Here is a 24,250-nt window from a genome sequence, read left to right as displayed (position 1 = left end):
CCAGCACGGGCAGTCTCAGGCCAAGGGTCTTGGCCATGCACGTGCCCAGTGCTGGAGATTGTGGAGCCAGGAATGCCCAAAGACACTGGTGCCCAGGTAGGTGCCCAATGCTGTTAATGTTGGGCTAAGCACTTTGGCCAGCATGCGCGCCCGCTCAGTCCCTGTGCTGATGATGCTAGGTGGATCTGCTAGCGCAGTGTCGGTGATCGCAGATCTGGGGATACACATAGATGCTGGCGCAAGCCCCTACAGGCACTCTGTGCTGGTAATTTTAGGTGGATCCCACTGCCCATGTGCACGCCCAGTATCCACAATCTCAGGCAGAGCCAGTGTGTTCTTTCCTTTGTTTGGGCGCCTACCCTAACTCAGCTCCTTCTGCACTAGCACAGTCTCTCCTCTTTGCTTGGCTCCAAACAAAAGTGCCCCTACCTCAGATCAGTGCAGAAAGAGAAATGCCCCATCCTCTATCTTATGTATTTAGCCACTTTTTCACCCAATCATACCTTTGTCTGGTGTGTGTAAATTTCAGGTGCTCCTGAGGTTTTTTTTCTCTGTATTTAGTTGTTGAATTTGTAGAAATTTCAAGGAGAGAGATCAGGAGTGTCCCTCACGCCATTTCTCTGATGTCACCTGCTATTACTTTCCTATTTATAGGCTCCCTGGCACTTCAAATTCCATCAGTGTCCCGCTGTGCAGAGACATTCTGGAGTACGCAAGTCTTAATTGAAGTGGCAGTGTCTGAAGCCAGAGTTAACACCAAGAGCAATAGGGAGTCCAGTTCAAGGAGGTTAATTGTTGCTAGCTCTGCATTTCAACTATTGTTGGCTCCTGGGGTCAATTTAAATCCTACTGGTAGGCTGGATGGTTGGGAGCTGGATCAGCCCAAGCTACAGCTCCAGTGATTCTGCTGAGCTTTGGGTTCCCTTGCAATGTAAGAAAGGTGTTCTGCACCTGACCTGTGGTGGCGCAGTGGATAAAGCGTCGACCTGGAAATGCTGAGGTTGCCGGTTCAAAACCCTGGGCTTGCCTGGTCAAGGCACATATGGAAGTTGATGCTTCCAGCTCCTCCCCCCGTCTCTCTCTCCTCTCTCTCTCTGTCTCTCTCTCTCTCTCCTCTCTAAAATGAATAAATAAAAAATAAAAAAAATAAAAAGAAAGGTGTTCTGCTACAGGGTCCAGGGGCTGTGGTTGAATAGCACCTGTGATATGAAGTCTACTAGATGCATCAGGCACTGTGGTGGGAAGGGCTCGCACAGCACATGGAGCCATAGCACTGCCTGAACCACAGTTGAAGAGCTGGATGGAGGCGGAGCAGCAGCTCAGGCTGAGCCAACTCGAAAGTACCCCTTTTTTTGATGGAGAGAGTGTAACAGCTCAACTTACAACCTGAATTTTCAGAGTTGCCAGTTCAGGAGCTAGGCTGAGCCAGCAGGGAGAGAGGGAAGGGTCAGCCAATCCAGTGAAGAAGTGGGAGACCCCCCACAAAGGGGAGGCTGAGGTCAGTGTGAGCAGTGGAGCTACATAGGTCAAGGGTGTATGGTAGCAGCTGTGGTAAACAATGCCACAACACCCACTGGTCAAACTGGTTGGGGGAGTAGGCGTAGTTCACAGCAATCCCTTGCCTGGGAGAAGGGGGTGGTCATCCTAAGTCAGGGCTTCTCATTCAGGTGTCCCTAAGGGTAGATGATGGTGACACTCACTCCCACAGAGTCTAGACAGGGTCTCAAAGCAGCCCACCACCACAAGAGATTTCTCTGAAATTTCTCATTTTATTCTGATAGTCCATGGAAATTTTGCATTCTGCTCTTTGGTACATTCATTTATTCATTCCACGAGGATTTATGGCATACTAGGTCTCTGGTTCTGTCCTAAGCATGAGGGATACAGCAGTGAAAAGGGCAGAAAAAGTTCATCTTATTTTATATAAAAGTGACATCATCTACACAGGTATGTCACAACACCTATTTAAGCTAAGAAAAGTCAAAATGCTTTCACCCAAATTTCCCTCCCTCCCCCCAAAATGGCCATCCCGGAGGATGTGCTGAGTACCCCTGGCAGCCTCTGGAGGCAAACACACATTCTGCTGAGGAAGCAGAGGCGTAAGGAGACCTCCCCGAATAGCTAATCGACTACAGGTTCTCTAGCAGCCCTTTCTGGTTGTACTCCCTGTTCAGATCAGAATTGGAATTATGGCAAAGACACCTTGCAAATACTTTCAGCTGCTTTGATCCTACACACCTTCCTGCTGAGCCATCAATAAAAGCATCTGGGTTAGATTGGCCTGTCTGCTACCAGATCTAGTCTCCTGCTTCCCCTACTCTGCTCTTCTCCACAAGGTATGTCCTCTGCAGAAGATGCTTCCCAGTCCTGGCTGCTCTCTGACTCCCAGACACTGGCAGGAGATTAGAAATAGGAAGAAGGGAGAAATCGGGGTATTTGTCTCCCCTGCTGTCTACAGTGGGCATCATCTCTGTCAGGGCGGTAGAAAAGTTTTGGTGGGGATGAATACATTACATTTATGATCTTGAATGTGATGATAGTGTTATGGGTTGAATTGTGTCCCCTAAAGAGATATGCTGGACGTCCTAACCCCCAGTACCTGCAAATGTGATCTTACTTGGAAAATACAGTCTTTGTAGATGTAATCAAGTAAAAAAGAGGTCCTCCTGGACTAGGTTGGGACCTAAATCTAATGACTGGTGCCTTTGTATGGGGAGAGACATTTGATGACAGAGGAAACACATGATGACAGAGGGAGAGAGTAAGGTGATGACAGTTACAGGTCACTGAAGGTGTACTCATTATAGAGCAAGGACTACCAGCAACCACCAGAGTCTGAGGAGAGACAGGGAAGAATCTTCCCTAGATCCACAGGAGGGAGCATGATCCTAACACTTTGATTTCAGACATCAGTCTCCAGAACTGTGAAGGAATAAATTTCTGTTGTTTTAAGTCACCCACTTTACCATACTTTGTTATATAGCAGGCCTAGGCAACTAAAAAGATGATGTCACAAATATATGTCCCTGCTAAAACTAGTATTTTTATAGCTGGAGTTATACATTATGTAGTATTTTATATTTGGATTCTTTCACTCAACGTAGTGATGTTGAGATTCATTCAGAACATCCCATGTATCAGTAGTTTATTCCTTGTTATTGCTGTGTAGTATTTCATTGTATGGATATATCACAATTTGTTCATTTACTTGCTATGCACATTCTTGTACACATCTTTGTGTAAACATATATTTTCACTTCTTTAAAGAATGGCTAGGTCACATAGTAGGGGAATGCTTACCTTTTAAAGATGCCATTTTCATAGCAGCTGTATCATGTCACGTTCCCACCAGCAATCTATGAGAGTTCAGCTGCTTTTCACTCTTGTCAGCACTTGGCATTGTCAGTTTTTCTAATTTTAGACATTCTAAAGGTATGACAGAATGTATCATTGTGTTTTTAATTTGTGATTTCCTGAAGATTAATAATGGGCTTCTTTTCATGCTTATAGGTCATTGGTATATCTTTCTTTGTACAGTATCTGAGCTATTATAAATGGGTTTTTAAATTTTTGTTTCCCACCTAATCATTACTAATATGTAAAGTGAAATTGTTTCATATGTAAACATTGTAACCACAGACATTGCTAAATTCACTTATTATTTCTAATAGTTGTTTTCTAGATATATAAACATACCATCTGCAAATGGGAACAGTTTTACTTCTCTGTCCAATACTTATGCCTTTTATTCTATTTATTTGCTTTATTCTACTGGCTAGGACATCCAGTGCAATGTTGAATAAAAATGGTGAAAGTGGACATCCTTGTCTTGTTTCCATATCTCAAAGGAAAACTCTCGGGTTTTTACCATTAAATATCAGGTTAATTATGAAGTTTTCTTTTGTGCCTTTTATCAATGTGAGGAAGTAACCTTTCATTCCTAGTTTATTCATAAGATATATCATGAATGACTGTTGAAGTTAGTCAAATGAATTTTTTGTATTTCTTTAAAAGGTCCTATTTCTATTTCCTAAATGCTATCAATAGGGTGAATTACATTGATTTTCAAAATGCTCAGCCAACCTTAAGTTTCTGGATAAACCCTTGTCAGTCATTATGTATTATCCTTCTATATACTGTTGAATATGACTTGTTAATATGTTTTAAGAAATTTTGAAATTACTTTGCAACTATACTCATGAGGGACATTGATTTAAAATTTTCTGTTTTTGTAATGTCCTTGTAAATGTTTGGTAACTTGGGCTATGTTGGGCTCATAAAGTAATTTAGGCAATGTTGCCTCCTCCTCTACTTTCTGAAAAGGTTTATGTAAGATTAGTACTATTTTTTCCTTGCATGTTTGATAGAATTAATAATAAAACCATCTGGATCTGGAGTTTATACTGTGGGAAGGTATTTTTATAACAAATTATTTTATTTATTTATTTATTTTTTTACCATATATAAGGCTATTCAGATATTCTGCTTCTCCTTATGTTACTTTGGTAAGCTGTATTTTTTAAGACATTTGCCCACTTCGTTAAGGTTGGTCAAATTTATTGCCATTAAGTTGTTCATATATTTGTTATTTATATATATCTGTTTAAAGTCCAAGATCTGTAGTAATAACCCCTCTTTAATTTCTGATATTAGTGAACTGTATTCTTTCTCTCTCTCTCTCTAGATGTTTGTCAGTTTCATTGATTTTTTTCCTTCAAAGAACCAGCTTTTCAGTTTTTAATTTTCTCTGTTTTCTGTGTTTTGGCTTTCATTGATTTCTGCTTGTAACAATTATTTCCTTCCTTTTATTGCTTTGGATTTACTTTACCCTTCTTTATATAGTTCCTTAAGAACCTTAGGTCATTGATTATACAACCATTTAAAACTGTAAGTTTTCTTCTCTATTTTAGGTGCATCCTATAAATTTTAATATGTTAAATTTTCACTATCATCTAGTTCAAAATATTTTCTTTTTTAAATTTTTATTGATTTTAATTTATTGTGTTTACATAGATTCGTGTCCCACCAAATAATATATCCCTCCCACCCCTGTGTTCCCCTTAACATCTCCCTTGTCCCCCTCCTCTCAACACACTCCCCCCTTCCCTCTCAAAATATTTTCTCTCTCTTGTGATTTCTTCTTTGACTGTTGAATTACCTAGAAAGATGTTATTCCTAGATATCATATTTTTATTAATTTCTAATTTGTCATTATGATTATTTTTCTGAACATATAAAGGAATATGTAGTCTGTGGTAGTTGAGTATAGTATTCTGTAAATAACAATTAATTCAATGTGGCTGATAGTGACATTTGAATCTTTTATGCCTTTACTGATCATTTTTTTTGTCTACTTTTATAAATTACTGAGAGAGAAATAGTACAACTTTTTACTATTACTGTGGAATTTTCTGTTTCTCCCTTTAATTCTGTTCATTTTTGCTTTATCTGTTTTTGAGGTCTGTTATTAAGCACATGAACATTTATAATGGTATATCTGCCTCGTGAATTGTGCCATTTATCATTACAGAATGTCTCTCTTTATCTCTGATAATGTCCCTTAAAATAAAGTCTACTTTACCTGATATGTTGGGTTGTTGTTGTTGGCTGGGTTCAGTGGACTTTTTGATGGTGCATGACAAGGTAGGGCTCTCTAAGCCCCTCCCCTTCTTCACGGGGACTGGGATGGAAACTGTGGAGGTCAGGAGATTTTCAGTGTGTTGGGGGATCTATTTGGGGCAAAGACTCCCTAATAACTGAAGGCCTCTCCACCTCTTGCTGGGGCTGGTGGTCCAGGGGACTCTTACTCCTTGGAAGCCATAAAGTCTACCTTCCTGTTGCTGTAGCCAAATTCATTGTCATACCAAAAAATAAGCTTGACAGAGTGGTCACTAGGGGCAATGACAGCCCAGTATTGAAGCAGAGGAGTGGGTGTCACTATTAAAGTCACAGGAGACAACCTGGTCCTCAGTGTAGCCCAGGATGCCCTTGAGAGGGACCTCTAATGCCTGCTTTATTACCTTCTTGGAAGCTTTCTCCAGGTGGCAGGTCAGATCCACAACTGACACATTGGGGGTGGCCACACAAAAGGCCATGCCTTGAGCCTCCCATTCAGCTCAGGAATGACCTTGCCCACAACCGTGACAGCACCATTAGAAGCAGAGATGATATGATGAGCAACCCCTCAGCCATCATACCACACATTCCCATCTTGCCCATCCATAGTCTTCTGGGTGGTATTGTTGGCATGGACAATGGTCATGAGTCCCTCATTGATGCCAGAGTTGTTGTGGATGACCTTGGCCAGGAGGACCAAGAAGTTGATGGTACAGGAGGCATTGCTGATAATCTTGAGGGAGTTGTATACTTGTCATGGTTCATGCCCATCACAAACATGGGGACATCTGCAGAAGGGGCAGAGATGATGACCCTCTTGGCCACACCCTTCAAGTGCCAGCCTTTTCCAAGGTAGTAAAGACAGCAGTGGACTCCACAACTTATTCAGCACCTGCATCACCCCATTGGATGTTGGTGGGCTGTTGCTCCTAGAAGATGGAGAGGGACTTTCCATTGATCACAAGCTTCCCATTCTCAGCCTTGACTATGCCTTTGACCTTGCCATGAGTAGAATCACACTGGAACATGTAGACCATGTAGTTTAAGATCAATTAACCCTTTGAGTAGGGGGATCTTTTCATGCTTACTGACTCCCAGGAGTGAGTTTTATGTGTGTGTGTGTGTGTGTGTGACAGGGACAGAGAGAGACAGAGGGACAGACAGACAGGAAGGGAGACGAGAAGCATCAATTCTTTGTTGCGGCACCTTAGTTGTTCATTGATTGCTTTCTCATATGTGTCTTGATGGGGGGGGGTCTACAGCAGACAGAGTGACCCCTTGCTCAAGCCAGCCACCTTGGGTTCAAGCTGGTGAGCCTTGTTCAAACCAGATGAACCCGCGCTCAAGCTGGCTACTTCAGGGTTTCGAACCTGGGTCCTCCGCGTCCCAGTTTGACACTATCCACTGCGCCACTGCCTGGTCAGGTGTGAGAGTTTTTTTTTTTCAAAAAATGAAATTAGTTCCAGTTACAGCTTTATTAACTTAAAATCATGTTTGTTTGATAACCGATTTATGGATACAAGAAGATACATTTGCCTTTTTTTAATGTTGCCCTACACATTTTTTTAAAAAATCGATGGTATTCTGGATGATAAAGAGCACAAGGACGTACACGAACATTTGTACTACTCAAAGGGTTAAAAGGTCATTGCTGGCGACAATATCCACTTTGCCAGAGTTAAAAGCATCCCTGGTGACCAGGTGCCCAGTATAGCCAAATCCGTTCACTCCGTCCTTCACCATTGTGTCTAAGGGTTGCGCCTAGCATTGTGCAGAAAGACACAGCTGTTCTTCAGACAGGAGTAGTAGGGAGCCTCTGATAGCTTTCTTATATTTACTGTTTGCCTGGTATGTTTTCTTATCCATTTCCTTTCTACTTATCTGTGTCTTTACATCTAAAATGTATCTCTTGTAGGAATCATTAAATAGACTGTATTAGAATTTTTTTTAAATTTTTAACAGGATGACATTGATCAATAAGAGTACATAAGTTTCAGGTGAACATTTCTATAGCTTTGAACTGTTGATTATGTTGTATACCAATCACCCAAAGTCAAATCATTTTATATCACTTTATATTTGTCCTCTTTACACCCTTCCCCGTCCCCCTTCCCCATTCACTCAAGTCTCCTTCCCCCTCCCCACATTCCCTTCCCCTGGTAATCACTACACTTTTAATCTGGGTCCAGTTTTATATCCCATTTATGTGTGAAATCATAGAGTTCTTAGCTTTTTCTGATTTACTTTTTTCACTCAGTATGATGTTCTCAAGGTCTATCCATGTTGTCATAATGTCACTATGTCATCAGTTTTTATAGCTGAGTAGTATTCCATAGTATATATGTACCACATCTTCTTTATCCAGTCCTCTATCAAGGGACACTTTGGTTGTTTCCTTGTCTTGGCCACTGTGAATAATGCTGTGATGATCATGGGGGTGCATGTGTCTTTACGTACCAATGTTTTGGGGGTAAACAGTAGAGGGATTGCTGGGTCATATGGTAATTCTATTTTTAATTTTTGAGGAACCACCATACTTTCTTCCATAATGGTTGTACTAATAGTATACATTCCCACCAGCAGTGAATGAGGGTTCCTTTTTCTCCACAGCCTTTCCAACACCTGTTATTACCTGTCTTGTTGATAATAGCCAATCTAACAGGTGTGAGGTGGTATCTCATTGTCATTTTGATTTGCATTTCTCGAATAGCTAGTGAAGATGAGCATCTTTTCATATACCTGTTGGCCATATGTATGTCCTCTTGGGAGAAGTGTCTGTCCAGGTCCTTTCCCCATTTTTTAATTGGATTGTTTGCTTGTTTGTTGGTGAGCTTTGTGAATTCTTTATATATTTGGGATATTAACCCCTTATCTGAGCTGTTGTTTGGAAATGCCACCTCCCATTTAGTTGGCTCCTATTTGTTTTGTTGTCAGTTTCTTTTGCTGTGCAGAAGCTTTTTAATTTGACATAGTCCTATTCATTTATTTTTGCCTTTACTGCCCTTGCCTTTGGGGTCAAATTCATAAATTATTGTCTATGGCCAAGGTCCATGAGCTTAGTACCTATGTTTTTTTCTATGTAATTTATAGTTTCAGGTCTTATATAATATTTAAGTCTTTGATCCATTTTTAATTAATTTCTGAATTAATATCTGTGCAAGACAGATAATTGACAAACTGTAATCAAGTTTCATTCTTTTGCACGTGGTTTTTCAATTTTCCCAGCACCATTTATTGAAGAGGCTTTCTTTTCTTCATTGTGTGTTTTTGGATGCTTTGTTGAAGATAATTTTTCTATGTATATGTGGTTTTATTTCTGGGCTCTCAATTTTGTTCCATTGGTCTGTATGTCTGTTTTCTGCCAGTACCATGCTGTTTTGATTGTCGTGGCACTATACTGTTATTTGAAGCCAGGTAGTGTGATACTTCCAGCTTCGTTCTTTTTCCTCAGAATTGCTTTGGCTATTTGGGGTTTTTATGTTTCCATACAAACCTGGTAATTTTTTGTCCTTTTTAAAAAATGACATTGAGATTTTGATGAGGATTGCATTAAATTTGTATTTTGCTTTAGATGAAATACACATTTTTAACTATGATGATTCTTCCAATGAATATTTTTCCATTTCATTGTGTCTCTTTCCATTTCTTTCAGTAATGTTTTGTAGTTTTCATTATCTAGGCCCTTCACATCCTCTGTTAAATTTATTCCTAAGTGCTTTATTTTGTTGTTGTTGTTGCAATTGTAAAAGGAATTTGTTTTAGTTCATTTTCTGAAGTTTCATTGTTGGCATATAGAAAAATAGTAGACTTTTGTATATTGATTTGGTATCCTGCAACTTTACTGTATTGGTTTATTGTTTCTAATAGTTTTGTTGGGGGGTTTTTGGTCGAGTCTTGGGGTTTTCTATGTACAGAATCATGTCATCTTCAAAAAGTGATACCTTTACTTGTTTCCCTAAATGAATGCCTTTTATTTCATTCTCTTGCCTGATTGCTCTGGCTAAAACTTCTAGAACTATGTTGAATAAAAGTGGAGAGAGTGGGAAGCCTTGTCCTGTTTCTGATTTTAGAGAAAAAGTCTTCATTTTTTCACAGTTTAGTATGATATTAGCTGATGGTTTGTCATATATGGTCTTTATTATGTTGCGGTACTTTTCTTCTATTTCAATTTTATTGAGTGTTTAAAACATAAAGGGATGTTGTGTCTTATTGAATGCCTTTTCTGCATCTATTGATAGGATCATATGGTTTTTGTTCTTTGTTTTATTGATGTGGTGTATTACATTGATTGATTTTCATATGTTGAACCATCCTTGTGCTCCTTGAATGAATCCCACTTGATCACAACATATTGTTTTTTTAATGTGTTGTTGTATTCGATTTGCTAGTATTTTGTTTAGGATTTTTGCATCTGTATTCATTAGAGATATTTGTCTGTAGTTTTCTTTTTTTGTGTATTGTCCTTGCCAGGTTTTGGTATGAGGGTTATGTAGGCCTCATAAAATATATTGGGGATTATTGCTTCTTCTTCAATTTTTTGGAAGACTTTGGGAAAGATAGGTACCCAATCTTCTGTGAATGTTTGGTAGAATTTATTAGTTTAACCACCTGGTCCTGGACTTTTGTTTTGGAGGAGGTTTTGGATAGTTGTTTTGGGTAGTTGTTTTTATATATTTCCTCCCTGATTATAGGACTATTTAGGTTTTCCACTTCTTCGTGGCTCAATCTTGAAAGATTGTATAGTTCCAGGAATTTATCCATTTCCTCTAGGTTGTTGAATTTGGTGGCATATAATCTTTCATAATATTTTACTATGATCTTTTGTATATCTATGATGTCTATAGTAATTTTTCCTTTTTCTTGTTGGATTTTGTTTATATGAGTCCTTCCTCTTTTTTCCCTAATGAGTTTAGCCAGTGGTTTGTTGATTTTATTGATCTTTTCAAAGAACCAGCTCTTCATTTAATTTTTTTCTTAGTATTTTTGTTCTCTATTTCATTTAGTTCTGCTCTAATTTTTACTATTTCTTTTCTTCTGCTGACTTTGGGTTGCCTTTGTTCTTTTTTTTGTAGTTCCTTAAGGTGTAATGTTAGGTTGTTTACTTGAGACCTCTCTATTTTCTTGATATAAGCCTGTAATGCTATAAACTTTTCTCTTATTACTGCTTTTGCTGCATCCCAGATATTTTGATATGTCGTGTCATTTTCATTTATCTGTTTATATCTTTTGATCTCTGATTTTGTTTCTTCTTTGATGCAGTCATTTTTTAGAAGTATGTTGTTTAATTTCCACATTTTTGTGGGTTTCTTTACTTCATTTTTACAGTTGAATTCTAATTTTAATGCCTTGTGATCAGAAAATATGCTTGGTATCATTTTAATCTTCCTGAATTTGTTGATGTTAGTTTTGTGGTCCTTGAGAATGTTTTATGCTCACTGGAGAAGAATGTGCAATCTGATGTTTTGGAATGAAATGTCCTATAAATGTCTATTATGTCCCTTTGGTCCAGAGTGTCATTTAAGGCCTATATTTCTTTATTGATTTTCTGTATGGATGATCTATCTAAAGTCATCAATGGTGTGTTGAAATCTTCAAGTATGATCGCATTTTTGTCTGCTTCTATTTTTAGACCAGTTAGTAAAATTCTTATATATCATATTTTGGTGCTCCCTGGTTTAGTGCATATATATTAAGAAATGTTATGCCTCCTTGATACAATGTCCCCTTTATCATTATGAAATGTCCATCTTTGTCTCTGGTTATCTTTGTTGTCTTCAAGTCAGTATTGTCAGATATGAGTATGGCTACGCTTGCTTTTCTATGTATATTATTTGCTTGGAGAATCATTTCCAACCTTTCACTTTGAATCTACTTTTGTTATTGCAGCCTAGATGTGTCTCTTGAAGGCAGCATATGGTTGGGTTTTGCTTTTTGATCCAATCTGCTACTCTGTGCCTCTTTATTGGTGAGTTCAGTCCATTTACATTTATGGTAATTATTGATACTTGAGGATTTTCTATAGCCATTTTATGTTTTGTTTCTGGTAGGTCTGTGTCTTGTTTGGTTCTTCTCTTTTTTGTTTCTGTCAATTGTTTTTGTTTGGTGGTATTTCATACTTCTTTCCTCTGTTTCTTCTTTTTTAAGTTGTGTGTTTCAGTAGTGGCTTTTTTATGAGTGGTTACCATTAGGTTAAGAAAAAAATGTTCATATGTACAAGAGTTCTTTGTCATATGAGTGCTTCTGCACTCCATCCTTTTTTGCTACTGCAGATCTTTATACTGTCCCCTTTTATGTTGTTGCTATAGATCATCCTTGTTTTTATTGTGACCTTAGAGATTTTTACTTGTAATTTTGGTTTGGTTTGGTCTTTGTGTCTGGTCAAATAACCTCCTTGAGTATTTTCTGCAGTGGGTGTTTTCTGGTGGTAAATTCTGTCAGCTTCTGTATGTCTGTAAAAGTTTTTATTTCTCCTTCATATTTGAAGGATAACTTTGATGAATATAGTATCCTTGGCTGGTAATTCCTCTTTCAGTACTTTGAATATTTGGGTCCACTCTCTTCTAGCTTGTAGAGTTTCTGCTGAAAAGTCTGATGATAACCTAATGGGCTTTCCTTGATATGTTATGGTCTTCTTTTCCCTAGCTTCTTTGAGGATTCTTTCTTTGTCATTGGTTTTTGACAATTTTATTATGATGTGCATTGGAGTAGGTCCGTTTGGGTTGTGATAACTCAGCATTCTGTTTGCTTCTTGGATTTGAGGGTCTCTTTTCATAGGCTTGGATAATTCTCATCAATTATTTGTTTGAATAGGCTCTCCATTACCTTCTTCCTCTCTTCTGATATACCCATTTATCTTATATTGCTGTTTCTGATGGAGTCAGACAATTCTTGTAGAGCTCTCTCAGTCTTTTTAAGTCCATGAGTCTCTTTCCTCTTCTCTGTGTAGCATCTCTAGTTGTCTGTGATGTCACTGATTCTTTCCTTTATCTGGCTTATTCTATTAGCTAAACTTGCTAACTCAGTTTTCAATTCACATACTGAATTCTTCATCTCTATTTTTAAAGTTTCAATCTCTTTGGTGAGGTGTTTGTTTTGTGAGCTCATTAAATTGCCTATTGGTGTCACCCCACATCTCAATGAGTATTTTCATAACTTCAATTTTGATTTCTCTATCATTTAACTCCAAGGTTTTCATGTGATTGAGATTTTTTTCTGGATATTTTTTATTTTCTTTCTGAAATATATCTCTGTCTTGTGTAGCCATGATCTTCAATTTCTTCTTCCTTGATGGCATTTGAGAGTGGTATTATAAATATCTCTAACAAAAAAAAAACTAAAAAATTTGAAATATTTTTAGAAATACAATAAAAAATTTAAAAATTATGACAAGTAAAGAAGAAAAACCAGAGGGAAAAAAAGAAAAAATCAATAACAAAACACCCATTAAAAAATAAGAATAAAAATGTAAAAATTGAAAAAATGAAAAAGTGAAATTCAAAAGTGAAAAAGAGAAAGAAAAATGAGAAGAAAAAAAGGAAAAAAAGAGGAGAAAAAGGAAAAATAAATTTCTGTTTTGAAAGGTTTCTTCCTGTAGGTGTCACTGTATTACAATTTTAGCTCTGTGAAGTTCCTGGGCTGTCCATTGAGATGTTGCTGTGACAATGATGTAGGCAGGGCCACAGTTGCACTGGTGGGTCAGGCATGTTGTGAGGGCTTGAAGGCTCTAAGAATGGCAATTTCAGGCTTCTGGGTGCTCCCTCCCATGTCTCAACAGACTTGGGGACTGGACGTGGAGCACTTTTGTCCTTCAGGGGAGAGAACTGCTCTGGAGTGCTAGCTGAGGGGTTTGTCTCTGCCATTCTCAATACCCCGAGGTGAGGGAGGTGGGATCTGGGGACCTGAGGGCCACATTTTAGTGTTCTTTGTCTCTGCTGAGCAGGGGCTGCAGGATGACCACAAGAACACTGGCTGTGACTCCACACTCTGGCCACTTTGGTTTCTCTTCCTCTCTGCCCTCTGTCTCATCATTCCTTCTGGCAGAAGGAGACCCAGTCACTGTGAATTCCCCTTTTCATACCCCCCTCAGACAAAATCCAGAGAACCCAAGCTTCCCTCTTCCCCATAGTCCAGCAGAGAAAAAACACCCAGTCACTCCAAGTTTGTCTCCTCTCCTCTCCAAAGCCCACCACAATTGCGTTTTATCTTCTGCCCTCCTTTTCACCCTGTCCCACCTTCAGTCCTTTTGATGCATGGATCTTTCAAGCATACCTGCAAGCCAAGCTGGGGTTCCTTTGCTGTATTATAATTGTTCAATTTGACCTGATTTGTGGTGGCGCAGTGGATAAAGTGTTGACCTGGAACTCTGAGGTCACTGGTTCGAAACCCTGCACTTGTCTGATTAAGGCACATGTGGGAGTTAATGCTTCCTGCTCCTCCCCCCCCCCTCCTCTCTAAAATTAATAAATAAAAAAAATTTTTTTAAATAATTGTTCAATTTGTTGACATTTCAAGGGAAGAGATCAGGGGTATCTCTCACACTACTATTACTCTCTCATTCTGTATTAGAGTTTTAATTGATGCATAACAAATTAGCACAAACTCAGCAGCCTCAAGCAACATCCATTTGTTAGTTCTCAGTTCTGCAGGTCAGAAGTGATGGTATGGTTGGCTTCTCTGCTCGGGAACTCTCCAGGCTAACATCCAGGTGTTGTCCAGGCTGCACTGTATTGGGAGCTTCATGTTATGCTAGAATTTAGAAGTTTTTCCAGCTGAGGACTGAGGGTTTTGTCTTCTTGCTGGCTCAGTTCCTAGATGCTGTCCATATTCCTTGCCACATGGCTCCTTCCATCTGCAAGCCAGAAATAAAGAATCTTCATTAGGTCAAATTTCCTTCACACTTTGTCCTTTTTCAGAAAAAACTTGGTTTCTTTTTAAGGTCATACCTGACTAGGTCAGATCCACTGAGCATAATCTCCCTTTCATAAAGTCAGCTAACCTACTCATGGGAGTGACCATCTTTTGGTGTTCACCACTCACAGCACACTCAAAGGATGAGTGGGAATCTTGGGGAACAGCTTAGAATTCTGCTTAACACATTTTTTTGTATTTTTTTTGTATTTTTCTGAAGTTGGAAACGGGGTGGCAGTCAGACAGACTCCTGCATACGCCTGACCGGGATCCACCCGGCATGCCCACCAGGGGGCGATGCTCTGCCCATCTGGGGCATCGCTCTGTTGCAACCAGAGCCATTCTAGCGCCTGAGGCAGAGGCCATGGAGCCATCCTCAGCACCTGGGCCAACTTTGCTCCAGTGCAGCCTCAGCTGCGGGAGGGGAAGAGAGAGACAGAGAGGAAGGAGAGGGGGAGGGGTGGAGAAGCAGATGGGCGCCTCTCCTGTGTGCCCTGGCCGGGAATCGAACCTGGGATTCCTGCACGCCAGGCTGATGCTCTACCACTGAGCCAACCGGCCAGAGCCACCAAATTCTTTTTAAATCCTTTCTGACCATCTCTACACCTTAATTGAAGTATTTAGAATATTAATATTTCATGTAATTATTCATATGGTTAGATTTAGGTCTACCATTTTATTATTTGTTTACTGTTTGTCCCCTCTACTTTTTTGTTATTCTGTTCCCTCTTACCTTCTTTTGAAAAATTAGAGTATTTTTTTAGTATTCAATATCAGTTGGCTTTTGTGCTATATCTTATTTTTAACTGTCTTATTGCTCTATGGATTATACTATACATCAGTAATTTTTCATATGCTAGTTAGAATTAATATTATACTAATTTACATAAAATATAAAAACCTTGCAACTGTATGGGTCTTTTCTCTCTTCGCTTCCTGAACATTCTTTTTTTGTAACAGTCATCATGAGTATATTTACACACATTTAAAAACCAACAAGACAATATTGTAATTTTTGTTTTTAAAAGTTATATATATTTTTAAGAACTTAAGAAGAAAGACTTTTATATCTACCCAGATATTTTCTAATTTTATTGTTACTTTTTTATTTCTGAAAATTCAAGTTTTCTTCTAATCTAACTTCTCTTCAGCCTGAGCAACTTTCTGTAGCATGTACAGTTCATTGCAGGTTGACTGGTTGCCTGGGTTTCCTCTATCTGAAATATGTATATTTCCAGCTTTCATGGTGGGCCAATCGCGGCACTGTTTGGTTGCTCTGCTACCACCCACTGTGAAAGCTAGAAAGCCCACTAGTGGGCAGGAGGGACCAGGTTGACCAGCACTGCAAAAGTGGGCAGTTTTTATAAAAAGGTTCGCCATCACGGTGTTATAGCATACTTAATATTATAATATGCATTATAATATTTTATATTTTCATTAAATCAGTGACAGGATTAGTCTGAGGGGTAATCCCACCACAAACAAGTAGAGCAATCTTGAGGTTGGTGCTTGGCCCCATATCAACTCCCCTCCATGTTCTGCTTGGTAGTGCTGCCTTCTGGATTTCCAGCAAATGGTGCCGTCTCCAGCCAGGTTAGGCCCCAGATACACTGGCTCTTAAGGTAGTATTTTCCTTTTCTCCACATCATTCATTCCAGTCTGAAATCCTCTGATCATCTCTGAGATGATTTCCTTGGCATCAGTCTTTCCAATTAGATTATAAACCCTATGTTTATCCTTTTCAGCAAGATATTCTTGGGGCCTTGCACAAGAAGTGTTTGTCTACCCACAACTAACACCATACTTGATGGTTAAAACCTGAAAGCTTTCAGGAACAAGACAAGGATGTGCAATCTATTCAACACAGTGTTGGAAGTGCTGGCCAGAGCAATTAGACAAGAAAAAGAAAGTGCATCCAAATTGGAAAAGAAGAAGTAAAATATCACTGTTTGCACATGATTTGTTATTATAAATAAAAAACCCTAACGACTCTTAAAAAAAAACTGTTTCTAAGTCATTCTAATAAATAAATTCAGTCAAGTTGCAGGATACAAAATCAATACTCCAAAATCTGTTTTATTTCTTTACACTAATCACAAATTATCAGAAAAATTAGAGCAATCTCATTTACAATTGTATCAAAAAGAATAAAACAACTAGGTATATTGAAAACTAAAATATATTCATGAAATAAATTGAAGACATAAATAAATGGAAAGATATTTAATGCTCATAGATTAGAAGATTTAATATTGTTAAAATAACCATGCTCCCCAAAGCAATATACAGATTCAATTAAATCTGTTAAAATTTCAGTGGCATTTTTCACAGAAAAAGAACAATATTAAATTTGTATAGAATGACAAAAGACCCTGAAGAGGCAAAACGATCTTGAGAAAAAAGAAAAAAGCTGGAAGCATCACACTCCTGGTTTCAAACTATATTACAAAGCAATAGTAATTAATATAGTATTGTGTTTGCATAAAAACAGACATATAGATATATGGAACAGAAGAGAGAGCCCAGAAATAAACTTATGCATAGATAATTAATTTATGACAAAAGAGCCAAGAATATATAATAAGGAAAGGATAGTCTCCAATAAATGACATTGAGAAAATTGAATGGCCACATGCAAAAGAATGAAACTGGACCACTGTCTTACACCATCCACAAACATTAACTCAAAATGGATTAAAAACTTGAACATAAGACCTGAAATCTTCTAAAAGAAAACAAAGATGATAATTTTCTTAACATAGATCTTAGCAATCATTTTTTGAATCTGACAACAAAAAGAAAAGCAAAAATAGACTAAAAGTCTTCTGCATAGCAAAAAAAATCACCAACAAAATGAAAGGGCAACCCATTCAATGGAAGAAAATAATTGAAAATCATATATCTGATAAGGGGCTAATACCCAAAGTATGTAACGAACTCATACAACTCAATAGCAAAACAAATAAACATAAAAACACCCAAACAATTTAATTAAAAGATGGCAGAAGATCGAATAGATTTTTTTTTTTTTTTTTTTTTTTTTTCATTTTTCTGAAGCTGGAAACAGGGAGAGACAGTCAGACAGACTCCCGCATGCGCCCGACCGGGATCCACCCGGCACGCCCACCAGGGGCGACGCTCTGCCCACCAGGGGGCGATGCTCTGCCCATCCTGGGCGTCGCCATGTTGCGACCAGAGCCACTCTAGCGCCTGGGGCAGAGGCCACAGAGCCATCCCCAGCGCCCGGGCCATCTTTGCTCCAATGGAGCTTCGGCTGCGGGAGGGGAAGAGAGAGACAGAGAGGGAAAGCGCGGCGGAGGGGTGGAGAAGCAAATGGGCGCTTCTCCTGTGTGCCCTGGCCGGGAATCGAACCCGGGTCCTCCGCACGCTAGGCCGACGCTCTACCGCTGAGCCAACCGGCCAGGGCGAATAGATATTTTTTTTTAAAGAAAGCATATAGATGGCCAACAGGCATCTATATGAAAAGATGCTTAATATCACTACTCATCAGGAAAATGCAAATCAAAGTCACAATGAGACATCACTTCATACTTATTAGAATGGCTGTTATCAAAATGACAAATATAAAGTTTTGGCAAGGATGTGGAGAAAAGGAAACCTTTGCACACTGTTGGTGGAATGTAAATTGGTACAGCCACCATGGAAGACAGTATGGACTATTTTTCTAAAAGTTAAAAATAGAACTACCATATGATCCAGCAATTCTACTTCTGGGTATTTTTTGGAAGAAAACAAAAACACTAATTTGAAAAGATATATTCATCCCCATATTTATTCTAGCATTATTTACAGTAGCCAAAATACAGAAACAACTTAAGTGTCCATTAATGGATGGATGATAGAGTATCTCACACACACACATACACACACACACACACACACACACACACACACACAGTGGAATATTATTGAGCCATAAAAAGAATGAAATCTTACCATTTGCGACAATATGGATGGACCTTGAGAGCATCATGCTAAGTAAGTCATACAGAAAAAGAGGACTACAGTATGATCTCTCTTCTATGTGGAATCTTGAAAAAATAAAATAAGCTCATAAATACAGAGAACAGATTGGTGGTTTCAAGAAGCAGGGAGTGGGAGTGGGAGAAAAGAGTGAACTGTTAGTTTGTTTTTTGTTTAAATAAATTGAATTAAATTTTTAAAAAGAAGCCTGACCTGTGGCAGCGCAGTGGATGAAGTGTCCACCTGGAATGCTGAGGTCGCCAGTGTGAAACCCTGGGCTTGCCTGGTCAAGGCACATGTGGGTAGCAACTACTACTGCTTCCTGCTTCTCTTCCCTCTTTCTCTCCTATCTCTTCCTCTCTCTAAAAATCAATCAATAAAAGAATTTTAAAACAACTTTTTAAAAAGAGTTTGTCAAAATGCCTGATGAATGAAGTTTATCAGATCAGTGACTCTTGATCTGCTAACCAGGAAGTTTTGCTCTCCCAAATCTGAGTTATAAATATAAAGTAGTCTTAAATATTTATCCAGAACATCAATGCGGCCAGGTGCTTCTACTTCATATTTTATCCAATATGTAATATTCGGCTGGCATTGCAGGAGCACATGAATTGTCTTTGAGAGATCTGTAACTTAGAATACATGTTCCCATGAACAGTGTTAGATTTGCTTTGCTCCATCTAGTCCGGTGGTTTTCAACCATTTTACACTTGAGAACCAGTGAATATAGAATTATTTTGGGGACTGCTAAGGCAGAAATCACCCTGGCCATAAGCAAATTTGACTAATATCTTTGGGTCTATAATCTTCATACAATATCAGGGTGATTAACTCTATTGTGGACCAAACAGGAAATTTCTGATCTACTGGTCCATGGACCACCAGTTGAAAAATACTGATCCAACCCACAAACTTCTATTGTAGACAAATTGTGAATGACTACACAGAAACAGTATTAAAAGATACTATTGCAATACTAGTAATTTTTAAAACTCTGAAAAACAAGAATTAGTAGATTTAATGTGCTTCTTAACAAAAAAAAGTAGGTTTAATTGGAAAAAATTGGATAGGTAGGACTTTTGTGGAGACAGTGAAAGGACTTTGAGCATTTTCAAGGGCTCAAGTGGTTGGTAGTACTGTTTTTTATGTATAATTTCAATTCAAATCAAATGTATTTCTATAGTTTTATATGAGTAAGAAATCTATTTTTAGTTGAATTTATTGGGATGACACTGGTTAACAAAATTATATAGGTTTCAGGCACGCAATTCTATAACACATCTCTTAATACTGTGTTGTGTGTTCACCACCCCAAGTCAAGAGCCATCACCAATTTAACCCCCCTATAATGCTCCTCTACCCCCCTCAGCAATCACACTATCTGTGTCCATGAGTTATTTTTCTTTTCTCTCCCCTTTTTTGCTTAATCCTTCCAACCTCATACCTCTCCTCATGACAGCTGTTAGCCTGCTGTCTATGAGTCTGTCTTTATGTTGCTGTTAGTTCATTTTGTTCATTAGATTCCACATGTGAGTGAAATCATGTGGTACTTGTCTTTCTCTACCTGGCTTGTTTCACTTAGCATAATACTTTCCAGGTCCATTCATATATATTTCAGTTGGTTATTCAGATTGATTCTGCTATACTGTAGTTGTCATTCTAGTTTGGTCCTGGTGAGTGTAACATCCACCTACTCTACCACCATCTTGGGTTTCACTGTGGGAAATATTTATATAGATGGGAAAGAAGTGTAGGAGAGAAAAAAGAGGATTAAGGGGACAGAAAGGTTCAGAGTCAGAGTCAGCCTCAGAGAAATATGTTTTTCTGTGGTTACTGAATAGTACTTATAAAACAGAAGGGATTTAAGAGATTCGAGAGAAAGAATCCCCCCTGGATGGGACTGCGTGGGATAGGGTTACATAGCTGAGTGAACACAGAGAAAAGGGACAGGATCCTATTGGCTCCTGAGGAAGGATACAGGGCATCACTGAGATGATGGGTCTGAGTCGGGCACTGTCCAGTGGAACTTGTGATGATGGAAATGGTCTGTATCTGTGTTGTCCAAATGGCAGCACCTAGACACCTGTAGCTTCTGAGCATTTGAAGTAGGCTACTAAACAGCATTTGAAATTAACTTTAAATTTTGTTTCATTTTAATTAATTTAGATTTAAATTTACATAGCTATGCATGACTAGTTGTTACCACAAGATCATTCATCATTCATGTACATTCATGAGTGTGGGAAAGAGATATGGAATGGGAGTAATTTTGGCCCTGAACAGCTGATTTTTGAATGAAATGGGGCAAGGGAGGTGGATAAAGTGGGCGTGTGAAGGAAGCAGGGAGGTGGCCATCAGTATGATGAGGAGCCATATCATGTTCACTTCTAGCATGCTTTGAATAAGGTGGCAAACTATAGGTAAAAAATAAAATGACTGAACTTATATCAGCTGCTTCAGGAATAACTGAAGACTGAAAAACAACTAACTTGGACTGCGTTAATGACTTTCAACATCAACATAAAAGGTGTTCTGATAAACATGAGATAGCATTGAAATTTGGGCAGACAGTGGAGGGGCATACAGATCTCTTCTAAGAAGCATGCAGGGGGCTTGTGACCTTCTCTATAGCACGATGCCTGGCATATGGTGGATACCCCGTCAGTATTTATTCAACTGGTTGCCATACCAGAGCAGGAAGCAGCAGAGGAAGAGCCCAGACATGGTAGTTGTTGAAGTTGATGGAGCTCTCATCTTCTCTGGGGCATCTTTCAGGGATGGGCTTTTGTGGGTTTCAAAGGCTATGAATGGGGCAACCTGAAGACTCAAGGTTAGACAAGGTGACCCTAAGAAGGAACCAGAGAGACCTAAGTGTCAGACAGAGGAAGAGAAAGAAGAGAGAAGGAGGCTGAGTTAGGCTATTTAAAATATAGGAAGATGAGGGGAAAGTGGTGTCTCTATGAATTATAAACCTCCTCGAGGGGAAAAAATACTGATTCTTGTAGTAGCTGTTCCATCATTTGACAGTCTTCTCTCCACTGGATGTTTGGAGTCAGTAATAAAAAAACAAAGGAGTAACTTTGGTTATCTTAATTTGTTCTTCACACCAAACAGGAGTCTCTCTCCCTCTCACTCTTCCTCTCCCTACTCCTCCCCCACCATAAACACACACACACACACACACACATACACACACACACACACATTTAGTAGATTTAGATTTTTTTGAGTGTTCTCAAATAATAAAATGCTCTGTTGACTGTTTACACTCTTGGGAAAGTAAAGAGTGATAACTGGCCCTGGCTGGTGGCTCAGTGCATAGAATGTTGGCCCAGCATGTGGATGTCTTAGGGTAAATCCTCATTCAGGGCACACAGCACAAGTGCCCATCTGCTTCTCTCCGCCTCCCACCTCCCCCTTCTCTCCCTTTTCTCTTCCCACAGCCAGTGGCTCGGTTGGTCCAAGTGTGGCCCTGGGCACTGAGGATAGCTTGGTTGGAGCTCATCAGCCTCAGGCACTAAAAATAGCTCAGTACTTGAACATTGGCCACAGATGGGGTTGCTGGTAGATCCTGGTCAGAGCACATGCAGCAGTCTGCCTCACTATCTACCCTCCTCTCACCTAAAAAAGAGTGATAACTAAGTAGCCATATGATTGCTCACTTGGTAGATATTCTTCAGCTTCTCTGAGAAGAATGTGGATTATGAAACATTCAAAGCACTCAATGATGCATGTCTTGTCTATGACGGCCGACTTGTGATTGATAAAAACTTCCACACCAACGACATAGCCATCAGAGCTGCTGGCTCACTCACCAAGTTCTCCAATCGCTATTACTCAAATGAGTGGACTCACAGCAACTTCAATTCCAGAGAAGTTGGCTTCCAGCTGGCAGCAGCTATGCTCAATCTCTTTGATCCAACCCTCGAGCCTGTGACTGAGCCGCCAGCTAATCTTGACCGACTCATCTTCATGTACAAGGGAGCCAAGGTCCGAGGTGTGTGGTAAGCTACCTTCTCCCCCCTGGTGAACTCATCAGTTGGATTGGGTCACTGCTCAGGGAAGCCCTCCATGTTTCTCTTAAGTTGGGTGAGGAGACTGCTCTATCCCTCGGTGGATTTACACAGAGACAGGGGAAGACTCTGACTCATTTTTAAGTATTTATTAGAGACCTAGTGTTATTATTATTATGGCTCTTTGCATTTTGAGCACTTATTAAGGACTATACTATGAAACTATACTTATTAAGGACTAACACTGTGGTCCCACTGTACATATAAATAAACAGACTGGAATATGAACAGTAACTTGCCCAGAGGTTACTCAGAACAGGTCACAATGGTGCGATGCTTTGATATCTTACCAAACTTTCATTCTCACTATAAGTTCAGAGATAAAGAGACTCGTCCAAGCATCCCAAGCCTTAGCCGGCTATCTGGATGGACAAGCCAAACCATTAACAACTGTGAACAATCTACATTCATCTGCTCAGCTTTGTTGACCCCTAAGGAGATCATCTATGAGTAAAACAGGATTTCTTTATGTTTGGGAGTTGAGAGATACCTTTGAAAATAGTTTCTTTGAATATTGTAGACCTTCTACCAGAAAAAATGCATATATTTACAAATTTTGTTCACTTCCAGAAGGTTAAAGGAAGCCATTTATAGACCCCTTAAGTCACAGTGGTTCTCAACCTGTGGGTTGCGACCCCAGCGGGGTCGCCTAAAGCCATTGGAAAATACATAATGCATATCAGGTATTTACATTCCGAATCATAACTGTAGCAAAATTACAGTTATGAAGTAGCCACCAAAATTATTTTTTTGGTTTGGGGTCACTGCAACATGAGGAACTGTATTGCGGGGTCACGGCATTAGAAAGGTTGAGAACCACTGCCTTAAGATGTCCACAGACCCTACGCCGGTAAATAGAACATCACACTAAAGAGACAAGGCCCTCTATTACAGACTTATTTTTTCCTACCTATCTAAATGGCCTCAGAGAAGTCCTGTTCTGCTTCTCATTCTCAGTGAGACCTTAGAAAAGTGGAGACCATGGGAAAGAGGAAGAGGAGGGAAGGGAGGCAGCGACTAGAGTTACGTCAGGTTCAGACTTCTGGGGCAAACTAGAAGTATTAAGAATTTGATAATGATAGCTTCCTAAAACATTGAACTAGAAATTTATTGATTTTCCTTATAACAGTCACTTTTTAAATATTTTGGTTAAATATGAGAGGAGTGATGAGGAATAGGAAAACCATTGCACATTTAAAAACTCTAAATGTCCTGGTCTGGCTTTGGCAGGTATCAGGCAGAGCGACAGCAGTTATGAGAAATCACAGGATGCACAGGGTTGGCCTGGCATATCTCCTTGGAGCACTGTTGGCTACATCATAGGGTATAATGGCAGATTCACACTGATTTTATTAGGTAAAGCCCAGCCGTCCCTAGGAGTTCCTTGTGAATAGCAGTAGTTTAGTGGGAAAGTTTGAGTAGCGTGCACTGTTAAAAGCATCTCCATTTGTCATTGTAGTTTGGATATAAGTTCACCCACCTTATTAACGTTACTGACCTTATTAATAACTAAATTAAAATGTGGAAAATTTTCCCCTTCTTCTAGGAGGCATTCTTCCTGGGTCTTACCATTATCTGCATGTCACCAAGCCTGCCATTCCAACTGCCTTGGAGGTACAAATGGCCAAGCCCGATTATGTAAGTATTATTTCTACATTTCATTTTACTTT

The 24,250-nt window shown here is 39.2% G+C and overlaps 1 protein-coding gene and 1 pseudogene across 2 annotated transcripts in view; one reads left to right on the top strand and one right to left on the bottom strand.

Moving 5' to 3' along the window:
• CFAP61 (cilia and flagella associated protein 61) overlaps positions 1 to 24,250 on the top strand; it is a 384,193-nt gene that overhangs the window by 288,284 nt on the left and 71,659 nt on the right. For both annotated transcript variants that reach the window (XM_066386991.1, XM_066386992.1), the window contains exons 24-25: positions 22,177 to 22,504; positions 24,127 to 24,218. In XM_066386991.1, the coding sequence (XP_066243088.1) occupies positions 22,177 to 22,504; positions 24,127 to 24,218 (420 nt within the window). The remainder of the gene's footprint in view (positions 1 to 22,176; positions 22,505 to 24,126; positions 24,219 to 24,250) is intronic.
• On the bottom strand, positions 5,804 to 7,359 carry LOC136405826 (glyceraldehyde-3-phosphate dehydrogenase-like; annotated as a pseudogene).

Source organism: Saccopteryx leptura, chromosome 5 (genome assembly GCF_036850995.1).
Source record: "Saccopteryx leptura isolate mSacLep1 chromosome 5, mSacLep1_pri_phased_curated, whole genome shotgun sequence".
Lineage (NCBI taxonomy): Eukaryota > Metazoa > Chordata > Mammalia > Chiroptera > Emballonuridae > Saccopteryx > Saccopteryx leptura.
Note: the sequence above shows the minus strand (reverse complement) of the source record. Positions and strands in the feature narration are given on the sequence as shown.